Source organism: Ctenopharyngodon idella, chromosome 18, assembly GCF_019924925.1.
Source record: "Ctenopharyngodon idella isolate HZGC_01 chromosome 18, HZGC01, whole genome shotgun sequence".
In the NCBI taxonomy this organism is placed as follows: Eukaryota; Metazoa; Chordata; class Actinopteri; order Cypriniformes; family Xenocyprididae; genus Ctenopharyngodon; species Ctenopharyngodon idella.
In genome coordinates, this window is record NC_067237.1 from 8561004 (window position 1) to 8579767 (window position 18764).

Below are 18764 nucleotides of genomic sequence, written 5' to 3' on the forward strand. Positions count from 1 at the left end.
CTGTTCATCAAGCTTACAAATTTATAACATTTAAAGCCCAATAAATTGACATTTGTTTCTCTTTTTCCCCACTGTAGGTACCATGAAAGTCAGTTCTCTGATCAAGACTGGCACCTGCACAGCACCCATGAAGTAGATGATGTGCAGCGTGATCCTCGAGCTATGTCAGACGTCACAGACGAGGAGGAGGTTCAGATCGACCCACGGAAATATATGGATGGAGAGTGCGAAAAGTTCCTAGAGGATCCATCGTTCGACCTCCCCCCAGAGCACTCGTGGCAACAGGAAGATCACCATGAGAACAAGTACTGCGACCAGGAGTGCAGCTACACTTGCAACTACAAAGCTGTGTCCCCATCCTACCTGGATAATCTGATCTGGAGGGACAGTGAGGTGAACCACTACTACGAGCCCAAACTCATCATCGACCTCTCTAACTGGAAAGAACAGCAGAGCAAAGAGAAGATTGACAAAAAAGGCAAGAGCAAGTGTGAGAAGAACGGACTGGTCAAGGCCCAGATCGCCCTGCAGGAAGCGTCTCAAAACCACAGTGTGGCCGAGAAGGATCGTGAACAAGAAAAACACCAGAACCACAACCAGGGCTTTGACTTTGACTCGTTTATCGCCAGCACCATCAAACTGAGCCTCCAGCCGGAATCCGGTGACGTTGACCTCCTAAACGAGTTGAACACCTCAGTTTCCCAACTGGACACTCGTGCTCCTTGCGGCTCCATGTCCAAGTCCATCAGTCAGGAAAAAGAAGAGAAGTGTCTAGTCAACCTGGCACAGCTCGGCGTCCGGGCACCCTGTCCTTGGGAAAGTTTCACGGACACCGACGTTGCCGAGAGCAGCCTGATCGACGAGGCTTGCTGGGACGTCCGCAAAGACGAGCAGCTCCAGAAGGAGAACAGCAGCTGTCAGAGCAGTTACCTAGACCGCCTCTTCAGCAAGCGTGAGGAGGTTGAGTCCGAGATCCCCGAGCCCGCCGAGGTCTCCGCTCCGGAGGGTGACTTCATATCCTGCGGCGGCGAGATAGTCTTTAACATGCAGCTGGAGTCTCTGGCCATTCCGGGGTTCGAAGGAGCGGGTGACATTCCTCTGAAGTCAATCCAGGCCACGCTAACACCCTCTGCTGTTAAACGCTCCCCACAAATTGCCCATAAAACCTACAGCAGCATTTTCAAGCATTTAAATTAAAAAATCCACCCCATTCTAGCAGAGTCCAGCTTATTTTTTATAGAGTTATGTATTTCTGTACTTGAATCATTTATCTTTTTACATATGGTTACTTTTTAAGGAAACTTTTTCTTTTTTAAAATTTGTGGATTAAATGTTAATGAATTCAGTTCGTAAGTTCATCCAAAGTGCTGGACTGTGTTCCTACACATGAAACATGTTTTTCCCCCCCTAATTTTCAGTTCCAACTCTGATAATATATATAAAAAGAAACTAACGGCATGACATTTGCACACAGTGTACTGTAGATTCAGAAACAGGTTAGGGAAAGACTTAGGAACGACTGTTAAGTAGAGAAATGGATGGTTTATTCATTGCAAGCAAAGGAATAGAGAAAAAAGGGTGGAATAATGCACTAACCGTGTGGGAGATGCTGCCACTGACATCAAAATGTGACCTTCTGACTGACAGCCAATAGGACAGACAAAAGCAGTGCGTCTTGGCCTTTCTCTTCCTGGTTTTTTTTTTTTTTTTTTTTTAAACTAAGGCTAATGTATTTATTTGACTTTCCACCTCATTTCCATTTAAAAGCGAAGCTTTTTGTTATTTTGTTCATACTGTAAACTTCCTCAAACGTGATGCCAGCACAGCAAGCGTTAACTGTAGGCTTGCAATACGTTAACTAAGTTTGTAAAGGCGTTATCTACCTCAAGGTAACAGCAGAAGGTTCCGTCTCCCAACTGTAGTGCTTTAAAGAAACACTTGCCCTCTCAACAATGTAGTGCACATCGACTTCTATTTTTCATTTTGCATTTGCCATAGTGAAGTGTTAAGATCATTATTTATTTTTAGCAGATGTGAGATATTTATTTTAAGAACATTGTAATTTTTCAATGTGAGGCATTGGACTTCCATTCTGGTCTGTTTTGGCGCTCTGTGTTTGTTTAGCCGTGGATGATCGCTCATCCGTTTGAGTTGTACAGAAATTCATGACGCTCTCCCAAGTTCCAGCGTTTGTTTTCACAAGGATTCACCGTAGTAATTTTTTTTTTTTTTTTTTTTTTTTTTTTTTTTTGTACTTGTAGGTGCTTTGTACGAGTGAAATACTGCTTTATGGAATTTTATGCGCCTAAAAGTCTTAATTTTGTTTTCTTTTTATATATATATATATATATATATATATATATATATATATATATATATATATATATATATATATATATATATATATATATATATATATATATAAATAAAAATAAATATATTGTTAGAAATTGTGCATGGAAGAAAACCAATGGAAGGTACATTTAAAATGAAGTTAATGGTGAAGTATATTGTAAGTCATTAATTTTATTTTAATTGTATGTTTTTATTAAAGTAACTTTTTTTTTTTCCAAACGAGCATGATTGAATTAGTTTCAGATATAGCATGTAGAAAACACTTTATTTTTTATTTTTATTTTTTTGTTAATTTTGCCTTTAAGTGCTGGTTTCCATTCTGTTATCATTGGTTCCACTGTAAAATAACATCAATAAAATGGCCAGCAAGTGTATGACTGTCATCTTTTTTTCAATTTTAGTGTATTTATATATATATATGGGCAAAAATATGTAAACATTCTTTGTTTCAGAAGAGGGGTTTCCCTCTGTTAGTTCACACCGATCATGGCTAGCTGCAGGTTTGTGTAAAATTTCATGTCCTATAGTCACTGATCTAGTACCAACAGCTCTATCACACATGCTTATTAATGATATAAGTGCATATAATATTATGCACTAGGTTCATGAGAAAAAAGAAAACTATGATGTTGTAGATGCTGTAAAACTAAACACATTAGGTTATATAAGACTATCTAATCCAAGCAATACCAATAAGTGTTGTCTTAAGCCACGTTTCCACTAAAATTACCAGGAACTTTTTTTCCCCCAGACCTGTTGCTGTTTGAGTTTCCATTGTGGTCTGAAGTATTGTAAAGATTAGGCGGTGATGTAGGACTGCGTGCAACTTTCCAGTTTCCGCTGGATTTCATCCTCTGCGTATAAGCTCAATAAAGCCTGAACCTCAGCATTGGTTGAATATATATATATATTTTTTTTTTTAGAACTCCATTGTTGATTTGAATAGCAAACAATTCTTACTGCACACTTACTGTGGAAATAAAATGCTGCGTGGAGTCAACCAATCAACATTTTAAGCGGCCAAGTCCCACCTCCGAAAGTTCCTGAACTTTGAAAAAGTACTACCTCGTGAGCAGGGACTTTCTGAAGGGGAAATTTTTACCCAGAACTTCATTTAAAGGTCTGGTCCCTGCAGCTGAAACACACACCGAGTACTACCCCAAAGTCCCTAGTTCCTGGGGAAAGTTCCTGCAGTGGATACATGACTTTGTACAATTATAAGCTCAAATAAATTGTTGATGGTGGGCCAAGACCATTTACAATGAACCAGTTAGGACCAATTGATTCAAATAGTGAAAGACTTTATTGCTTTACTGTAGCTAAATGGATTTCTTCTAACAGTTAGATTATCAGACTATAAACTTAAATTTCCACATATATTTCACAGACAATATCACAAGATGACATTTACTGTTCCATTAAGAGCTCTGAGGCAAAAGATATGACAGACAATCATTTTAGGTTTTCAGGAGGAGTTGTTTCTGTAATGTTTTTTGATTATACATAGCAACGGATGTTTGTAGAGTCTGCCATGATGCCAGGCTGAGATCTTGTGACCCTGGGGCAGAGAAACTCCCTTCACTGATGGGGTCACCCTTGGGCAGGGGTTGAAAACCTCTCTGAGAAGCCTGTAATGAGCTTTTCTAACTTGAATCGCAGTTTTTGCATGGTGGAAATATCCCGTAGGTTTATTTTAAAGAGGTCAGAATATCAGAGAGTCTTGGGACTGTTGACTTTGGCCAGTAACGAACCATCTGGCAACTACATGGCAATTGCCATCCAGAACACCTTAGCAACCACACAGCAACATTCGTCATGAAAAGTTCACAGCCATACCTGAGAATGTGAAAAAAAAACTATTAAGCTTTCTAATATCAAATGAAATCAGTATTCACCAATAAAATCTGAGCTGCTTATAAGATCTAAATGGAGACTATTCCCATCAGACCCCGGAGCTCAGCTGAAAAGCAGCCCAGCTGTGAGTTTCAGGATAACAGGCTGACGTGCGTCCTTACGTCGGTTCCTTAGGAACATCAACCACAACATGCGTGTGGTTACCATGTCCACACAGCCTGGAGGGAGTTATGTTCTTCCAGAGACACAATAATCAGCTGGTTTCTTGAACCTAGATGGTGTATATGGAAAATGGTTTACATTTACAAAGTAGATTTTTACATTTCATTAAGATAGTGTGTTGCAATGGCATTTTTGTACCACTTTAAACTAAAAAAATAAGTTCAATTTTGAAAATAAATCCATAGCCAACCCTGTTCCTGGAAGTTTACCGTTCTGTAAAGTTTCGGGTACATTTACACGACAACAATGTTCTAAAAATGTAAAGGTTTTCTGGTTTCACTTTATTTTGTTGGTACCCTTTAACACATTCTGTTGATTATAAGTAACATAGCACCTACATGTCAACTAACTCTCATTATTAGAGTGTTAGTATCAGTAGACTGGTAGGGTTAGGGTTAGAATAAGTTGACATGTACTTGCAAATTTACTTATAGTCAGTAGAATGTCTGTTGGGGGACCATTACAATAAAGAGTTAGCAGATATTGAGCCTACTAATCCTCTAATGAGAGTTAGTTGACAAGTTACTTATAATCAACAGAATGTTCAAAAGGGACCATCAAAATAAAGTGTTACCAGATTTCCAGTTACCGTAAAGACAACAACATTGTCAAAAACGATCCCCGTTCACACGGATCTACGAAAATGACTAAAAATGCTGTTTTATGCTGCCAGGCCAGTAGTTGGCGATGTCACTTTGTAAGAAACACTACGTGTCCCCTACCATATTGGCTAATAATATTTAGGCTATAACCGCTACGAAGAGCATGCGCAAGTGACGGGATTTTGGGTGCACAAGCACAGCTTACACACCATCTTCACCACTAGAACCGCCTGCGATTTGCCAATTTTGTTTGTCTCTCATTAAAAATTAACTACAGACTTCGCTTTCCATGTCCCATGTGAAACTGCCTTTATGTCAAAGTGTTACTGTGCCGGTGTTTTGACGAATAATGCTACCTATCAGAAATCACTATATTTGCATTGTTTTAAGGCCGGAACACACCAAACAGACGCCGACGAACTAGTGGTGACGAAAGCAGACTGCGGGGTTGGCTCACGTCGGCAGCGTCTGTGTCCAAAGTTCAGTTTTAATATGTTAAAATTGAACAATAACACTTCACAGAGCTACTTGGCCGACACCCGACGGCCAAGTAGCACGTCCGTTCTGCGCCTGCGCAAGATGAAATGCCTTTCCGTACCAGCAGGTGGCAGTAGCTGAACAGCCAATCAGAATGATCAGATGGCCCGACGGACCGACGAGCGCCAATGAAAAAAGCAGACGAGGACCAACTTCAGCCGACGGTGCAGAACACACTGAGAAAACTTAGTCGGCCGACGAACAAAAACTGCCCGACGGCCAACCGTCGGCTTGGTGTGTTCCGGCCTTTAGGGTAGGTTTAGGGTTGGGGCGGCCCACTTTATGAGCAGCCCACCAGGAATTCTCCTGATTCTCCCAATGGTCACTTCGGGCCTGGGGTTGGAACTGAAGTTGGAACTGTAGCCCTCCAGGAGCAGGGTTGGTCTAAAGAATAAAGTTGTTATTTTGCGAGATTAAAGTAGTAATATTATAAGAATAAAATTTTAAAAGTAACCTCAAAGGGGACATCCTTCTAAAATGTTGAACCTGGCATTGTGCAGTGATAAATGGAAGACTAAATACACCTTATTGATAATAAACACTATCAACAGTCAAGCTGATGAGCCCAGAATATAAATGCAACATGTAAAGTTTTACATTGTCTTTCCTCTTGGATTACGTGTTTATAACTTCATTAATTTTGCAATATGACTTTACTCTCAAAATTTTCAGTTTATTCTTGTGAAAGGCCTATTTACCAGCTACTTTGAGTCCAACTCAAGACCAAAACCAAAGAAGGGTTCACATGCTCCTACGCCCATGACAAATATGGACTCTTTTGGACTCTTGAGTCTTGGTCCAAGACTATGGTTTTGGTCTTATCATTAACTCAGAAACAGACTTGAATGAGCTTGTCTCCACTGCAACACTACATGGCACTAAAACACTGCCATAGTAAGTGGTACTTCACTGCAAAAATTATTTTGAGGGTGTTGATATATAGTTGCTAATGGGTTTTGAGTGGTTTTTAGCATGTAGCTAACATTTTCTGGTTGCTAGGTGCTAGATTTATTGGCAAAAAACTCACTTACAAAAGAAATATCACAACCTTCCTCAACAAGCCAAGCCATATGATATAATTTATGTGCGTAACACAAACTGTGCTGGATGAGTTATGTACCAAAGTTTAATATTTATAGTTAAGGGTTTTTTCAGATCCTTAACCCTGGTGTAAGGATTAATAATATTTCCTTTTATAAGTGGCTAGCTGAATTTTACACACCACATTCTTCAAGACTCTCTCTGCATTAGCATTTCCCCTGCTTCGCTTTTCAGGCATCAACAACAACAGTGACAGAAGCGTCACTTGCTTCTGTTTCCCATGACTGAAAATGATCCATTACAACAAACCGACAGATCTCTGCTTCTCTCGGCTGCGACCTCTGTTAAACTGAGCCCATGTGAGAGTATGCTTTGTTTTTCAGTATGCCTGTCTGATCCAAACCAGGTTTATGCCATTCACACACAAGCAGAGTGACCCTCACTGACAATCGCAGTCAAACTGTCAGATGGCGTTAGGATAAAAATAATGGCTGTCGAGCCAAGGGAACAAAAGGATAAGCTGCTTTTGAAGGTAGTCAGCTGACAGCAGATTAACAGAGCACTTGCTTAACTCAAGGTCACAGACGTTCATTTTCACAGCGTGCCAATTACAGCAGTGTGTGCGGGAGGAAGCCATTACACACCCCAAAATACTCACAGAACCCGGCAAACACAGGAACTTTTAACTGCTAGCATAGCCCTAATGTAGCATCTGGATGTTGTCATTGTGGTTTATTGGTGTCATATTAAGCTGGCTCTGAGGATCTCAAAATACTTTACTTTAAGACCCTTTACTTTAAAACACACTCAAATGTGCTATTAATAAACCTGCTTTTTTAAAGGATGTGAACACTTGTTGGACTGTCTACTAAGGAGATGTTTTGATTGATGCTGCTATAAAACAAAGTGTTCCTGGTTTAGATTTCCTGCCTTTTATTTTTGGTAAATTGTGTTGCTTTCTAATCTGATTTGATTACCTGATTACAAAAATCAGCAAATGTCAACACACATGAGGGTCCATACAAAATGACATCCTATATACAGTATAGGCCTATATATCAGTTCTCGTTTTTTTTTTTTTTTTTTTTCCTCGCTTAAGCAATGTTTCAAGAGTGCTAATATAAAAGTCCAATACTACTGGGACTTCTCCCTTTTATCACTGCGCTTGTCCGTGTTTGCACATTTCAGACAGACAAAAGATTTTCAGGGTACGTTTACACAAAAACGATGTACTAAAAACAGAAAAGTTTTTCCTTCGCGTTTTTCACGTACAGACGACAACGCTGTCAAATTGATCCCCATTCACATGGATCCGCGGAAACTATTAAAAACGCTGTATTATGCATGCCAGGCCAGTAGTTGGCGATGTCACTTTGTAAAGAAAAACTATGCACCTATAGACTGAACATGTAATACAAATGCACATTTTTGTACTTTTGTACATGCAGATGATAATGGTATTATTTTCAAAAACAAAAAGTTTGCATTTTCAGGCCCCCCAAAGCAACCCGGTCTCATAGGAAATACGTACCTATGGGAACGTTTTCGCGAGTCGCCAAAATATGTACCAATGCGTACATATCACTGCAGTTTCCAACAGAAATGAACGCTAGAGGCAGTAAAACGGCAAGCACTTTTGATCGTTTTCATACACAGTTGCAATTACGGGGTCAGATTATGGATTAATAAAGACTCGTTTTCACGTTTCCTTGCACAATATTATGTTATGACTTAAAAAAAGCTTTTTTACCACAGTGCACAATTTATAAACGAATATATTTTGGACTTTGCATCGCTTAACCAGCTCCATATGTTTCGCTTTTCTAACATAACAAGTTTGCTCGGTAGCTCAGCTGACACGGAGTTGTACTTAAGACGAGGAACCCTGGGTACGAATTCCGTGAAAGGCGAGTCACGATAAGAGAGCTCAAAGAGAGATCTAAACAAGCTGAAATGGCACGATGACGGATGCTTTTTATGTCACATTTGCTTTTGTTAACACTATCGGGTAGGTTTAGGTGTAGTGTTGGTGGTACGTTATTTCAAAACGCAATGGAGTGCAAATGTCAAATCAGAACTACGGTGATTCGTATAAAAACCAACGTCATAAAAACGTACCATATTCACGTTTATCTGTTCCAGCAAAAAAAAAAAAAAAATGAACACGCTTTTAGCGCCACTCAGTGGACATTTCACATCGAAACTGCAGCGATATGTATGTATTGGTACGTATTTTGCGACTCGCGAAAACGTTCCCACAGGTACGCTTTTCTAATGAGACTGGGTTGCCCAAAACGCCATTGTCATGTAAATTAAGTGGCAAAATTTGTAAAAAGTTTTCTGTTTTATGTTGAAAACAGTGTTGTGTAAACGGCCCCTGTTTCCGCAGGGGGCAACCTTACACCAGGAGAGGCAACTTTAAGAATTAATCACTGGCTGCATGCGAAAGCTGAAAAATGTTTCTTACAACCAACCATTCAATTATAATAATCGTGTCATATCCTGTCTACTGAGATTGCTTCATCTGATCGATTTTTGAAGCTAGCATAGATGTATCCTTTATTGCCTTTGATATCACACTCTGTGCATTCGATTCCGTGACGGCTGAGCTAAAAAATAAAATGGCATCTAAAAGTTGCGGATTGTTATCAGTTTGTTTACACATGTATGTTCCGGAACAGCTTTTTTTAACTTTTATTTCATTTCTATCAAGAAATAAGTATTGTAGTAATTAAATATTTGCTTAGTTATCAACAAATTTCCCTCTATTTTGTTGCAGATCATTAGACCGTTATGCTACCTCAGAAGCCTCTCCGATATCAATTTTGAGAGAATTATGCAATTCACCGATTAGTGCAACAACAGCAGATTCATTCGGCAACTAAACAGTCAACAGCTTTTCTTTATGAGTGAATCATTGAATCATTCACTCAACCAGTTCATTCAACAATATTAATTTATTCAGTAATGACAAACCACTGCTGTGTGGAGGCACAGTGTTTCATTCTGCTTCAACTTAGTTTGGAAAAATTGTCATTAGTAGAGTAAAAATAAGCTCATGATGGGGGAGACAAAGCTTTTTGCAACTTTGAATCAATTGTACTAATTGCTTGACAAAATGAATCACTGTTTGCGACACCTGCTGGAAAAGATGCTGAAAATGCAAAGAGAACACAGTTCAACATGTATAATGACACCTTTCCTAAACCAATTACAAATGTTTTTTATGAAATTATTATCTATTGAATGTAATGTGCAAATAATTAAATACCATTAAATATCAAGTGTGTGTAATTTGTGTTCTTTTATGGATGTGAGTGCTTGTTTTGTCTTTTCTTTGTCAGGGCTTGGCAAACTATTCAAATTAGAAACAATTAAATATTCTCCTTGTATTATACATGCATGTCTATTAAAATGTATTAAATTTGTAGAGTTTGAATTAAACAATATGATGAAACTGAGCCTTGTTTGCTAAAATCGCGTGACCTGGGGAGTTTAAAAGAACCATAGAACCACTCATCATTCCAATATATATAGTGCCGTAGTTACATTGTAATTACTCAAATAAGTACTGAGAACTATTAATTAACTACTTGTACTTACTATAGAGTTACGGTTAGGGTTTGGTTTAGGGTTAGTTACTTGTAATTATGCATAATTTATTACTATAGTATTTATTTATTTATTATTTATTTATTTATTACTATAGTAAGTACATGTTGTAACGTGTAACTACGGCAGCGTAAAATAAAAGTGGTACCATATATTGTAAAGGTTTGGAAGCTTCATGAACCAGTGTTTTGAAAGCAGCCATCGAAATCTCATAATTACTGTAGAATATTTCCATTATCAATGAACTCACCATTGTGTCACCCAGTTTTAACATTTTCACCTTATTTATGAACTATTGTGTAAAAGCAGTATCACACATTTGTATACATATGTAGGCCTACATGAACAGCATATAAGTTCATATTTTTCATTTACTTTTATATTTATCACATACCACATTCACAGTGTATAGAATGGGTGTTATGAATAAAAAATGTGTGAACTTGACTGTAACTGCATCTGATTCAAGTTATACATTTAACACAGGTAATGACTGCTGACATATCCGAGATGTTTGAGGCACAATTTCAAAGTTTTAGGCAAAAAATGTTCTGAGTAAATAAACAAATGTCTCTGCTTTATACAGGCTTTACATAATATTCTCTCTGTCCTCTGTGTGTGCATAACCTCTGTGAAGTGTTATTGTTCAATTTTAACATATTAAAACTGAAGCACCATGTTGAGTGGCCCTATTGATGCAATAAGATCTTTTGTTTGCTCTTGTTGAAGCACTCAGCAATGACATGAAACAGACAAACACTGAATGTCATGGAAAAGGTATCAAATGAAGAAGATCAGATGCAGGCCAAAGCCTTGATCACAGACGATCATTGTTATATAATAGGCCTAGTACTTCACATCACAGTTAAAACTATTAATGTGATGCATAAGAGCACAGCCCTTTTCTACTTGTCTTTGTCTTCAGTTAATAGACAGGATGCACTATTGAACCACCATATACTTTGTGGTGTTTTCCAGAAGGCTTTATAAACTCTTGGATCGGACTCTGCAGTTTCCATTCAGTCGTAGGAACATAATGAGGAAAGACTTTATATGGTATATGAAACAGTCCCAGGAGGCTGACATGGCTTGTTAAACAGGTAGTTCAGCATTTGGAGCACCTGTTAATTGTGAACTCACCAAGTAGATGACTCACAAAACATTCCTAGAAATCAAAGAACGCCCAGACCCACCAAAACCTTATCCATACAGAGACTCTCCCTCACGCACGCACCTTACATGTGACTCTATAAATAAGGAACACTATATGTGAATCATTACAATAACTACCACAACGTATGAATAAAAATCATTACTCAGATGGTGAATGAGAATGTTAATAACATCCACCCTAACTCTCATTCAAGAGAGAAGTAGCAATGTCTAATTTGTGAGCGAATGACTCTGGCCCTGTTTACACCACAGATTTGATCTTAGAGTGTGCGTACGCTTAAATCCTTGCCAACGCTCATATTTATAAAAACAGTCTTTGACGTGGAAAAGTGCTTAGCGCCACGTCAGGGTCTGAGCAGACGTAGCCTACGCACTTTTCCTGGTCAGATTACTGCAGGTTTTTGGAAATCTAAGCTATTCTTGAAGCTCCAAATTATTATGCAAGTGACATATCAGTAAGATTTCAGTACAATAAACATTCAGATTTTAGTTTTTCTAAGAAAATGTTTGTTTGTTTATTTATCCATGTCTTTTTAGATAACTGGTATCAATCTCAGACAAAATAATTTGCCAGGTCTATGGAAACCCTACTTAGAGGTTGTTCCACATTATTAAGCAAGTCACAGTTCTCATACAATATGGGGAAGGAAGAAAGATCTTTCTCAAGATGAAAAGCATGAAATGGTGCAATGTTGTGCAAAAGGCATGAAAACAACTAATATTGTGTGAAAACTGAATGGAGATTACCGAATTATCATAAGATTTGTGAATGATTTAGAGCACAGCAGAACTCGGTCAGATAAAGGCTTATTAAGGAAAGTTCCTGTCAAAAAAACTATTTGTATTACAAGGTCAGCTATAAAAAAAAGCCAGTGTTGAGCAGCAAACAGGTATTTGAAGCTGCTGGTGTCTCTGGAGTCTCAAGAAGCTCTCCATGCAGGCTGGCAGTTGTGCGTAAAGATGCATTTCAGCCACTCCAAACCAAAGCTCACAAAGAGAAACATTTACAGTGGGTTTAGAAATAAATGTAATGATCTGTTATGCTAAAATTTTCCTTTGACAAGCCAAAAACTGTTTTTAAAGTAAACTGGCGCCTTCCACTCCTCCAATGTGCTTCTCCTTTTCACAGTCTGGCAGAAAAAATGGGTAGTTCCAAAATATATGGTCACATGGCAATAAAAGGGTACGGTTGCCAAGATACAGGGGGTGGGTCAACTTACCCACTGGCTCATCTTACCCCACTCTCCCCTATAGGCGGCCGTTTGTGGCTGTTCGAACACATTCGACCACATGAGCGTCTAAACTTAAGTGTACAAGCTCAAAACATTTTAGACCCCATTTACACCTGTATTTAGCGTTGTCTACTTGTGATTCGATCGACCAAAACGCACCTTAATACTAGGTGTTAACAGGGCTCATATGGTGGAATGCGTTCGAACAATACATTATGGAACGCGAGCTAGCCAAATGGGATTTAAACTTTGTTGGCTGAAGACGAAAAATGTACCAAGCACAATGTTCTCTCACCATTCTTGATTTCTAACATCGCTGTGGTCTTGTGGCTGACAGAGCAGAAACGATGCTCTCCATGTTTTTCCATCGTCTCTGAGCATGTTCATGTGTAAATTGCTCAAGCTTATTTTGTACATTAGATCGAAAGTTCTGGAAGAAAAAAACCCATACATTTACCTTCCTCCTTTTGTGTTCCATGGAATAAAGTCTTGCAAGTTTGGAACAACGAGTGTGAGTAAATGATGTCAGAATTATCATTTTGGGGTGAACTATCCCTTTAAGCAAATCAATTAAAACAAATTCATAAATAATTTAAAGGTACAAAGCATATTGAAATGTTATGTGGCTGCTGCAGTCATTGTTTCATTATCAGAAAGTAGAAGCAACAAATGATTCAGAAAAGTTTTTTTTTTTTTTGCATCAAACTCTTGCAGACCAGAAGCAAGTGTGCAAGGTCAAAGAGAGACAGAGCAGATATCAGTATCACGGAAAAGAGTAAAGTTGCACCAGTTGAGCAGTTCATCCTTCAGCAGTGTGTAAGTGCCATCCAACCCCAATCAAGTGCCTGTATGGAACTCCTAAACAGAACCATCTGATCCCAAACATGGAGTTTGCCTAAAAGCACAGTAGTGACCCACTTAGAATGTGGGACAAGTTTGTGGTCTGAGGATTGCACTGTTTAGCCAGAATTCAAAAGTAATTGGTTGTGATATCATGCTGTGAGTCTTTTCTTCAGCACAGGAAATCCTCAGAGGAAGTTTTAGAAGGCAAGAATGCTAAATGACTACATACTGGGTCACATAAAACCTGGCTCAAAATATAATTCATATGAATGTTTTCTGTAAGTTACGTTTAGGATTAGAAGACATAATATAAAGTTTGTACAGAATAAAAATCATATATGAAACCAAACATAATAAATAGTGAAGGTACAAAATAATGTAAGCATCAACATCAAACATAAAACAGCACAAATAAATAATACAAACCTCCTAGGCAAACAAATTCTAAAAACACAGCAACAACCAAGCCCAGTAATGACAACAAAAGATTAAACATTCAGAGATTCAGCAGTAGGTGCTAGCAGTACTTCAGGAAGTGCATTAGATTAGTGAGAATTCAACAAGAAATTCAACAGAAAGCAGGTGAAAATAAAGTTTCTCCATAGAATTCTGGTAAGGGTGCCCTCTGTTGGTGAGGCAGTGCAACTGCAGATATTATAGAGGCAGTTGACATCAGCCACGTGACCCAGGCAAAAATACTCCACAACACAACTCACTCTGACATAGAATGAGAATATTTCAATATGCACTCAAGAAAAAGCCTAAACATTAAATCTATTAAAATTCATGAGATTATGTTCATAATGGAACACTAGAGATCTTCACAGACAAATAATTGTGTTTTACACCTCAACACACTGTTTTCACTGAGCAAGTGACCTCCATCATTTATAATCTCAGAACTAAAACTAAATATTTTACACATTTATAATATTAATTTTTCACTGTATTAATTTAGTCTTCAATGTGCAATATACAACAGAGCTCACTGCTCAAATTTACAGGAAGTGATTCACAAATGAATGCCAGGCAGAGTTGTGTTTGTGCATAAAAACATATTTAGTGAATCTCTTTACAGTTATCTGTGGATCATAATCTATTTATTTGGAATAAAGGAACAGTTCTAACCCCATACTCTTGCAGTGACATCTCTTCTCTTCTCTGATGGTGTGAGTGGCAGGGCAACCTGAGATCACAGCAATAGCAAATGACAATGATCCAATCAATTCCCAATAGACAAAATCTTCCTGGACTATTTTTTTTTTTTTTTTTGAGGGAAGACGAAAATATGATCGCAACTTCTGTTTCATACCAACTTTAAGTTGTCCTTGTTACAGTGTAATTATACAATTAAGTTGGCTACTGAGAACCAGTAATTAACAACATGTACTTATAGTGTTTGGTTTTGAGTTAGGGTTAGTTGCTTGTAATTATGCATAATTTACTGTTATCACTATAGTAAGTAAAAAGGACACTGTAAAATAAAGTATTACTCCTCGATGAATCAAGTTTATTGTGTAAATAAAAGCACAAATTATCATATATTAACTTAAATACATTGTTACAATATACATAATGAGAACATGGGACACAATGCAGCATTCCACTGTTTAAAACATTTATTATGGAATAATGCCTACCGTGTCACTGTTTTTACACAGTTTATATAGTACAGTACTTAGTAACCATTCCGAACATAACAGACTGAAGGGGTGTGTGTGTGTGTGTGTGTGAGTATGTATATATATATATATATATATATATATATATATATAGTAGAATAGTAAGACTAGTATGGAGCATGCTATTCTGAACATAGCCAGAAAAGAAGTATGTGTGTGTGGTCAGTATGAATACACGGAGAGGTGATAAACTTACATTCCTTCCAGCTCAGCGGCTGTGAAAAGTCACCTCACAGCTAACGTTATGCTAACTTTACCCAAGTCATCACATTTTAGACATGTTTCTTCCTCGTTTCAACTTTGATCAATTAGCATTTGGTTTTAAAATATTACATATTAGTACACAAATATCTGAAAAACTTGGTCAATAGTGGCATTCTGCTATCAGATGTACAGTAAATGACCACTGAACTGTAATTTACTGCTGATGGATTTTCTACATAGCTGTCCAAACATGAACATCTTCATCTTTCTGATACTTTATCATGATTATTCTGAAGTTTTGTTCAATTTTCATCAGAAAAAAAGCTCCCACAGTGCAAATCCATGTGTGGATATTAATATCAGTATGAGCTGGCAGATAGAAATGTGTCATGCTCTCAGTCATTCACTATCAGTTACCGGCACGAGTAAATCATCTCACTTTCCTTAACATGTAAGGGCAGGGACTATTTTTAGTCCATCAGCATTTTCAAACACATGGGAACAGCTCTTCCACAGAGTGAATGAGTGTTAAACGTGTCTAAAACAGAGCCTCTCAGCTTTCATTAATAGACACAGGCTGTGACAGAGACCCTCACACACATCACGCGTCTCTCGCACACACACACGTTTTCATGTTTTATGGGGACATTCCATAGACATAATGATTTTATACTGTATAGACTGTATATTCTGTCCTTTAACCCTAACCCTACACTTAAACCTACCAATCACAGAAAATTTTACATTTTCAAAAAACATCATTCAGTATGATTTATGGGGACCAAAACCCCATAACATAGAGCAGGGGTGTCCAGTTCTGCTCCTGGACGGTCACTGTCCTGCAGAGTTTAGCTCCAACCCCAATTAAACAAACCTGAACCAGCTAATCAAGGTCTACTAGGCCAGGGGTTCCTGGAGCCTACCCAACACTGCATGTTTTTTATGTCTCCTTAATCAAACACACCTGATTCAGATCATCAGCTCATTAGTCGAGACTCCAAGACCTGAAATGGGTGTGTCAGACAACGGAGACGTGCAAAATGTGCAGTGCTGGGGAGGCTCCAGGAATGTGTTTGGGAACCCCTGTACCAGGCATACGAGAAACTTCCAATTAGGTATGTTGAGGCAAGTTGGAGCTCCAGTGGCCCTCCAGGACCGAGTTTGGACACCCCTGACATAGAGTAACCACACGCGCACGCACACAGCTTCTATATGTGCTAAATACCACATGGTTTGTGGTCTGGGCTTTTCCTATATAGACAGAGACTACAGTATTTCATCACTGCATACACAGACAGCTGAAACCAAAATAAGTTATCTGTGTAGTAGTCTTGTTATAAACGAAGCTTTTGTGCCCTCTAGTGAGGATCCCAGAGCATGACTGTAGCTTCCCTCAGCCAATAGCAACTGCCTGGTCTAAAGTGCCCTGGGATGTAACAAACATTACAAATACAAATATCCAGTTTCATTCCTCTAGTCTAATGTGTCTTTAATAAAATTAACATTATCTATCTATCTATCTATCTATCTATCTATCTTAATGAACACATCAGGATATAAATGATTAGCAGTTATACTGTTGTTAAAACCTCTTATTCACATAACACGGAGGTTAAGAATGATTAAAATAGGTATAAACACACAAAGATAAAAGAAATTAAAAGGGTATTTACATACATTTGAAAAGATTCAGTTACATTTCCAAATTTCCGGGGGGTTTCCAAAAGGTTTGGGCTTTTTTTTTTTTTTTTTTTTTTTCAATTTTGAATATTTAGTGGCCACTATTATTATTTAAAAGATAGCACAAGCACACTTTTTAAAACGTTTTTAAAAAATTGTTTTCGTTACGTTTTAAATAAACACTTTAAGGTGCCCTTTTTACGGCGTAATTATACCAATAAGTACTGAGTAATATTAATTAAAGGGATAGTTCACCCAAAAATGAAAATTATTCCATGATTTACTCAACCTCAAGCCATCCTAGGTGTATATGACTATATTCTTTCAGACGAACACAATTGGAGATAGTCCTCCAAGGTCTATAAAGACAAAAAAATGCATCCATCCATAAAAAAATTAATCCATACGACTCCCAGGGGTTAATAAAAGCCTTCTGAAGCGAATTGATGCGTTTGTGTAAGATAAATATCCTTATTTGAAACTTCATTAACCCTTTCGCACGTAAATTCAAAATATTCTGGCTGACCCCCCAGCGTGAATTTTTTTTTAAACGACCGTTATTTAGAACGTATCACTTTGTTTCCATGATGACGCGTCATTGCTTGTCACATAACACACCATAGCGCTGTATGACTGATGATCTGCTTTTATTTAATTTTTCCTTTTTTATTCAAAATATTCACAAATTTGTTAGCTATAGCATGAAATATCTGATATTCCGATTGTCAAATATGTGCAAGTGGATGTGTTTTGCTGTTTAAATACCTTTATAACGATCGCGTTACTTGAGCCATATATGCGCGATGGGTGCCGCCACGTTAGTTTGCGCCGCACAGAGAATCGGATCTGTTGGATTTACAACATGTGAATTCATCCACTTCTCCCGAAATACATGAAAGTAAGTGAGTCGGTGAACTGGGGAAGAATAGAGTAAATTTTAAAGTTACTTTCACAATGTGTATCTGATACGAATAAAACGTATCGTCTAATTATAATGGAAAGGGTTGTTATTTCCGCTTCTATAGACATCATTGTGTATTATCAAAGTCCCTTTAAGACAAGTCATTTCACTCGGCGGCCATCTTTGAAACGCCTCTCGGGCATCCTGGGCATCATGCAGCTCCTATCTCTTTGAATGGGGAAACATCAAATTCTCCAAAGCTGTTTGCCAAGCTTTCGATTAAATTTCATATTTGAAATCACCAATGAAATCTGACAACAACTGTCTCATAAAATTTTTTTTCCCAAACGCTCAAATCATGACAAAAAAAAAAAACAGTATTTAGGCTGGATCAAGCTAATGCGCATGCGCAGACCTAAATGCGCGTCTCTTGTGCCTCATTTCGGAGGCGCGCGTCTGACTGTTTCTATAGAAACCGGTGCTTCTAACGGCCGCTGCAGTGACGCGATGACTTTACAGGTCGGCGATTGGCTCTTATTTTGAAGGCGGGACTTATTCCGCCATATTGAGCGTTACACTTTCTCCCATTCAAAACAATACGAGTGACATGTCTTGTGTTATTCTATAGTCTTTGGTATTGTATAACTCTAAATATATTGTTTTGTTATTACTCATGTGTATTTAAATGTCTGAAACCTAAAATAAACATTATTTGGTTGAAAACACTGCATATATGTGATATATGAAAGCGCTGCGCACGTCTGTCTCTGGTTTAGCGCCACACTGTAAAAAATGAATGTGATTTTAACAGTGAAATATTGTAAAA

At 38.0% G+C, this 18764-nt stretch overlaps 1 protein-coding gene and 1 long non-coding RNA gene across 4 annotated transcripts in view; one reads left to right on the forward strand and one right to left on the reverse strand.

The window, feature by feature from the left end:
• Positions 1-2729, forward strand: part of mapk6 (mitogen-activated protein kinase 6) — a 24430-nt gene extending 21701 nt beyond the window's left edge. For all 3 annotated transcript variants that reach the window (XM_051870039.1, XM_051870040.1, XM_051870038.1), the window contains exon 6: positions 78-2729. In XM_051870039.1, the coding sequence (XP_051725999.1) occupies positions 78-1197 (1120 nt within the window). In that variant the 3' untranslated portion in view covers positions 1198-2729. The remainder of the gene's footprint in view (positions 1-77) is intronic.
• On the reverse strand, positions 2407-9871 carry LOC127499633 (uncharacterized). The gene is made up of 2 exons (XR_007926153.1): positions 4371-9871; positions 2407-4191 (listed from the first exon to the last, which is right to left on the reverse strand). It is a non-coding gene; the product is annotated as an uncharacterized LOC127499633 (long non-coding RNA).
• Between the last annotated feature and the right edge of the window lie 8893 nt (positions 9872-18764).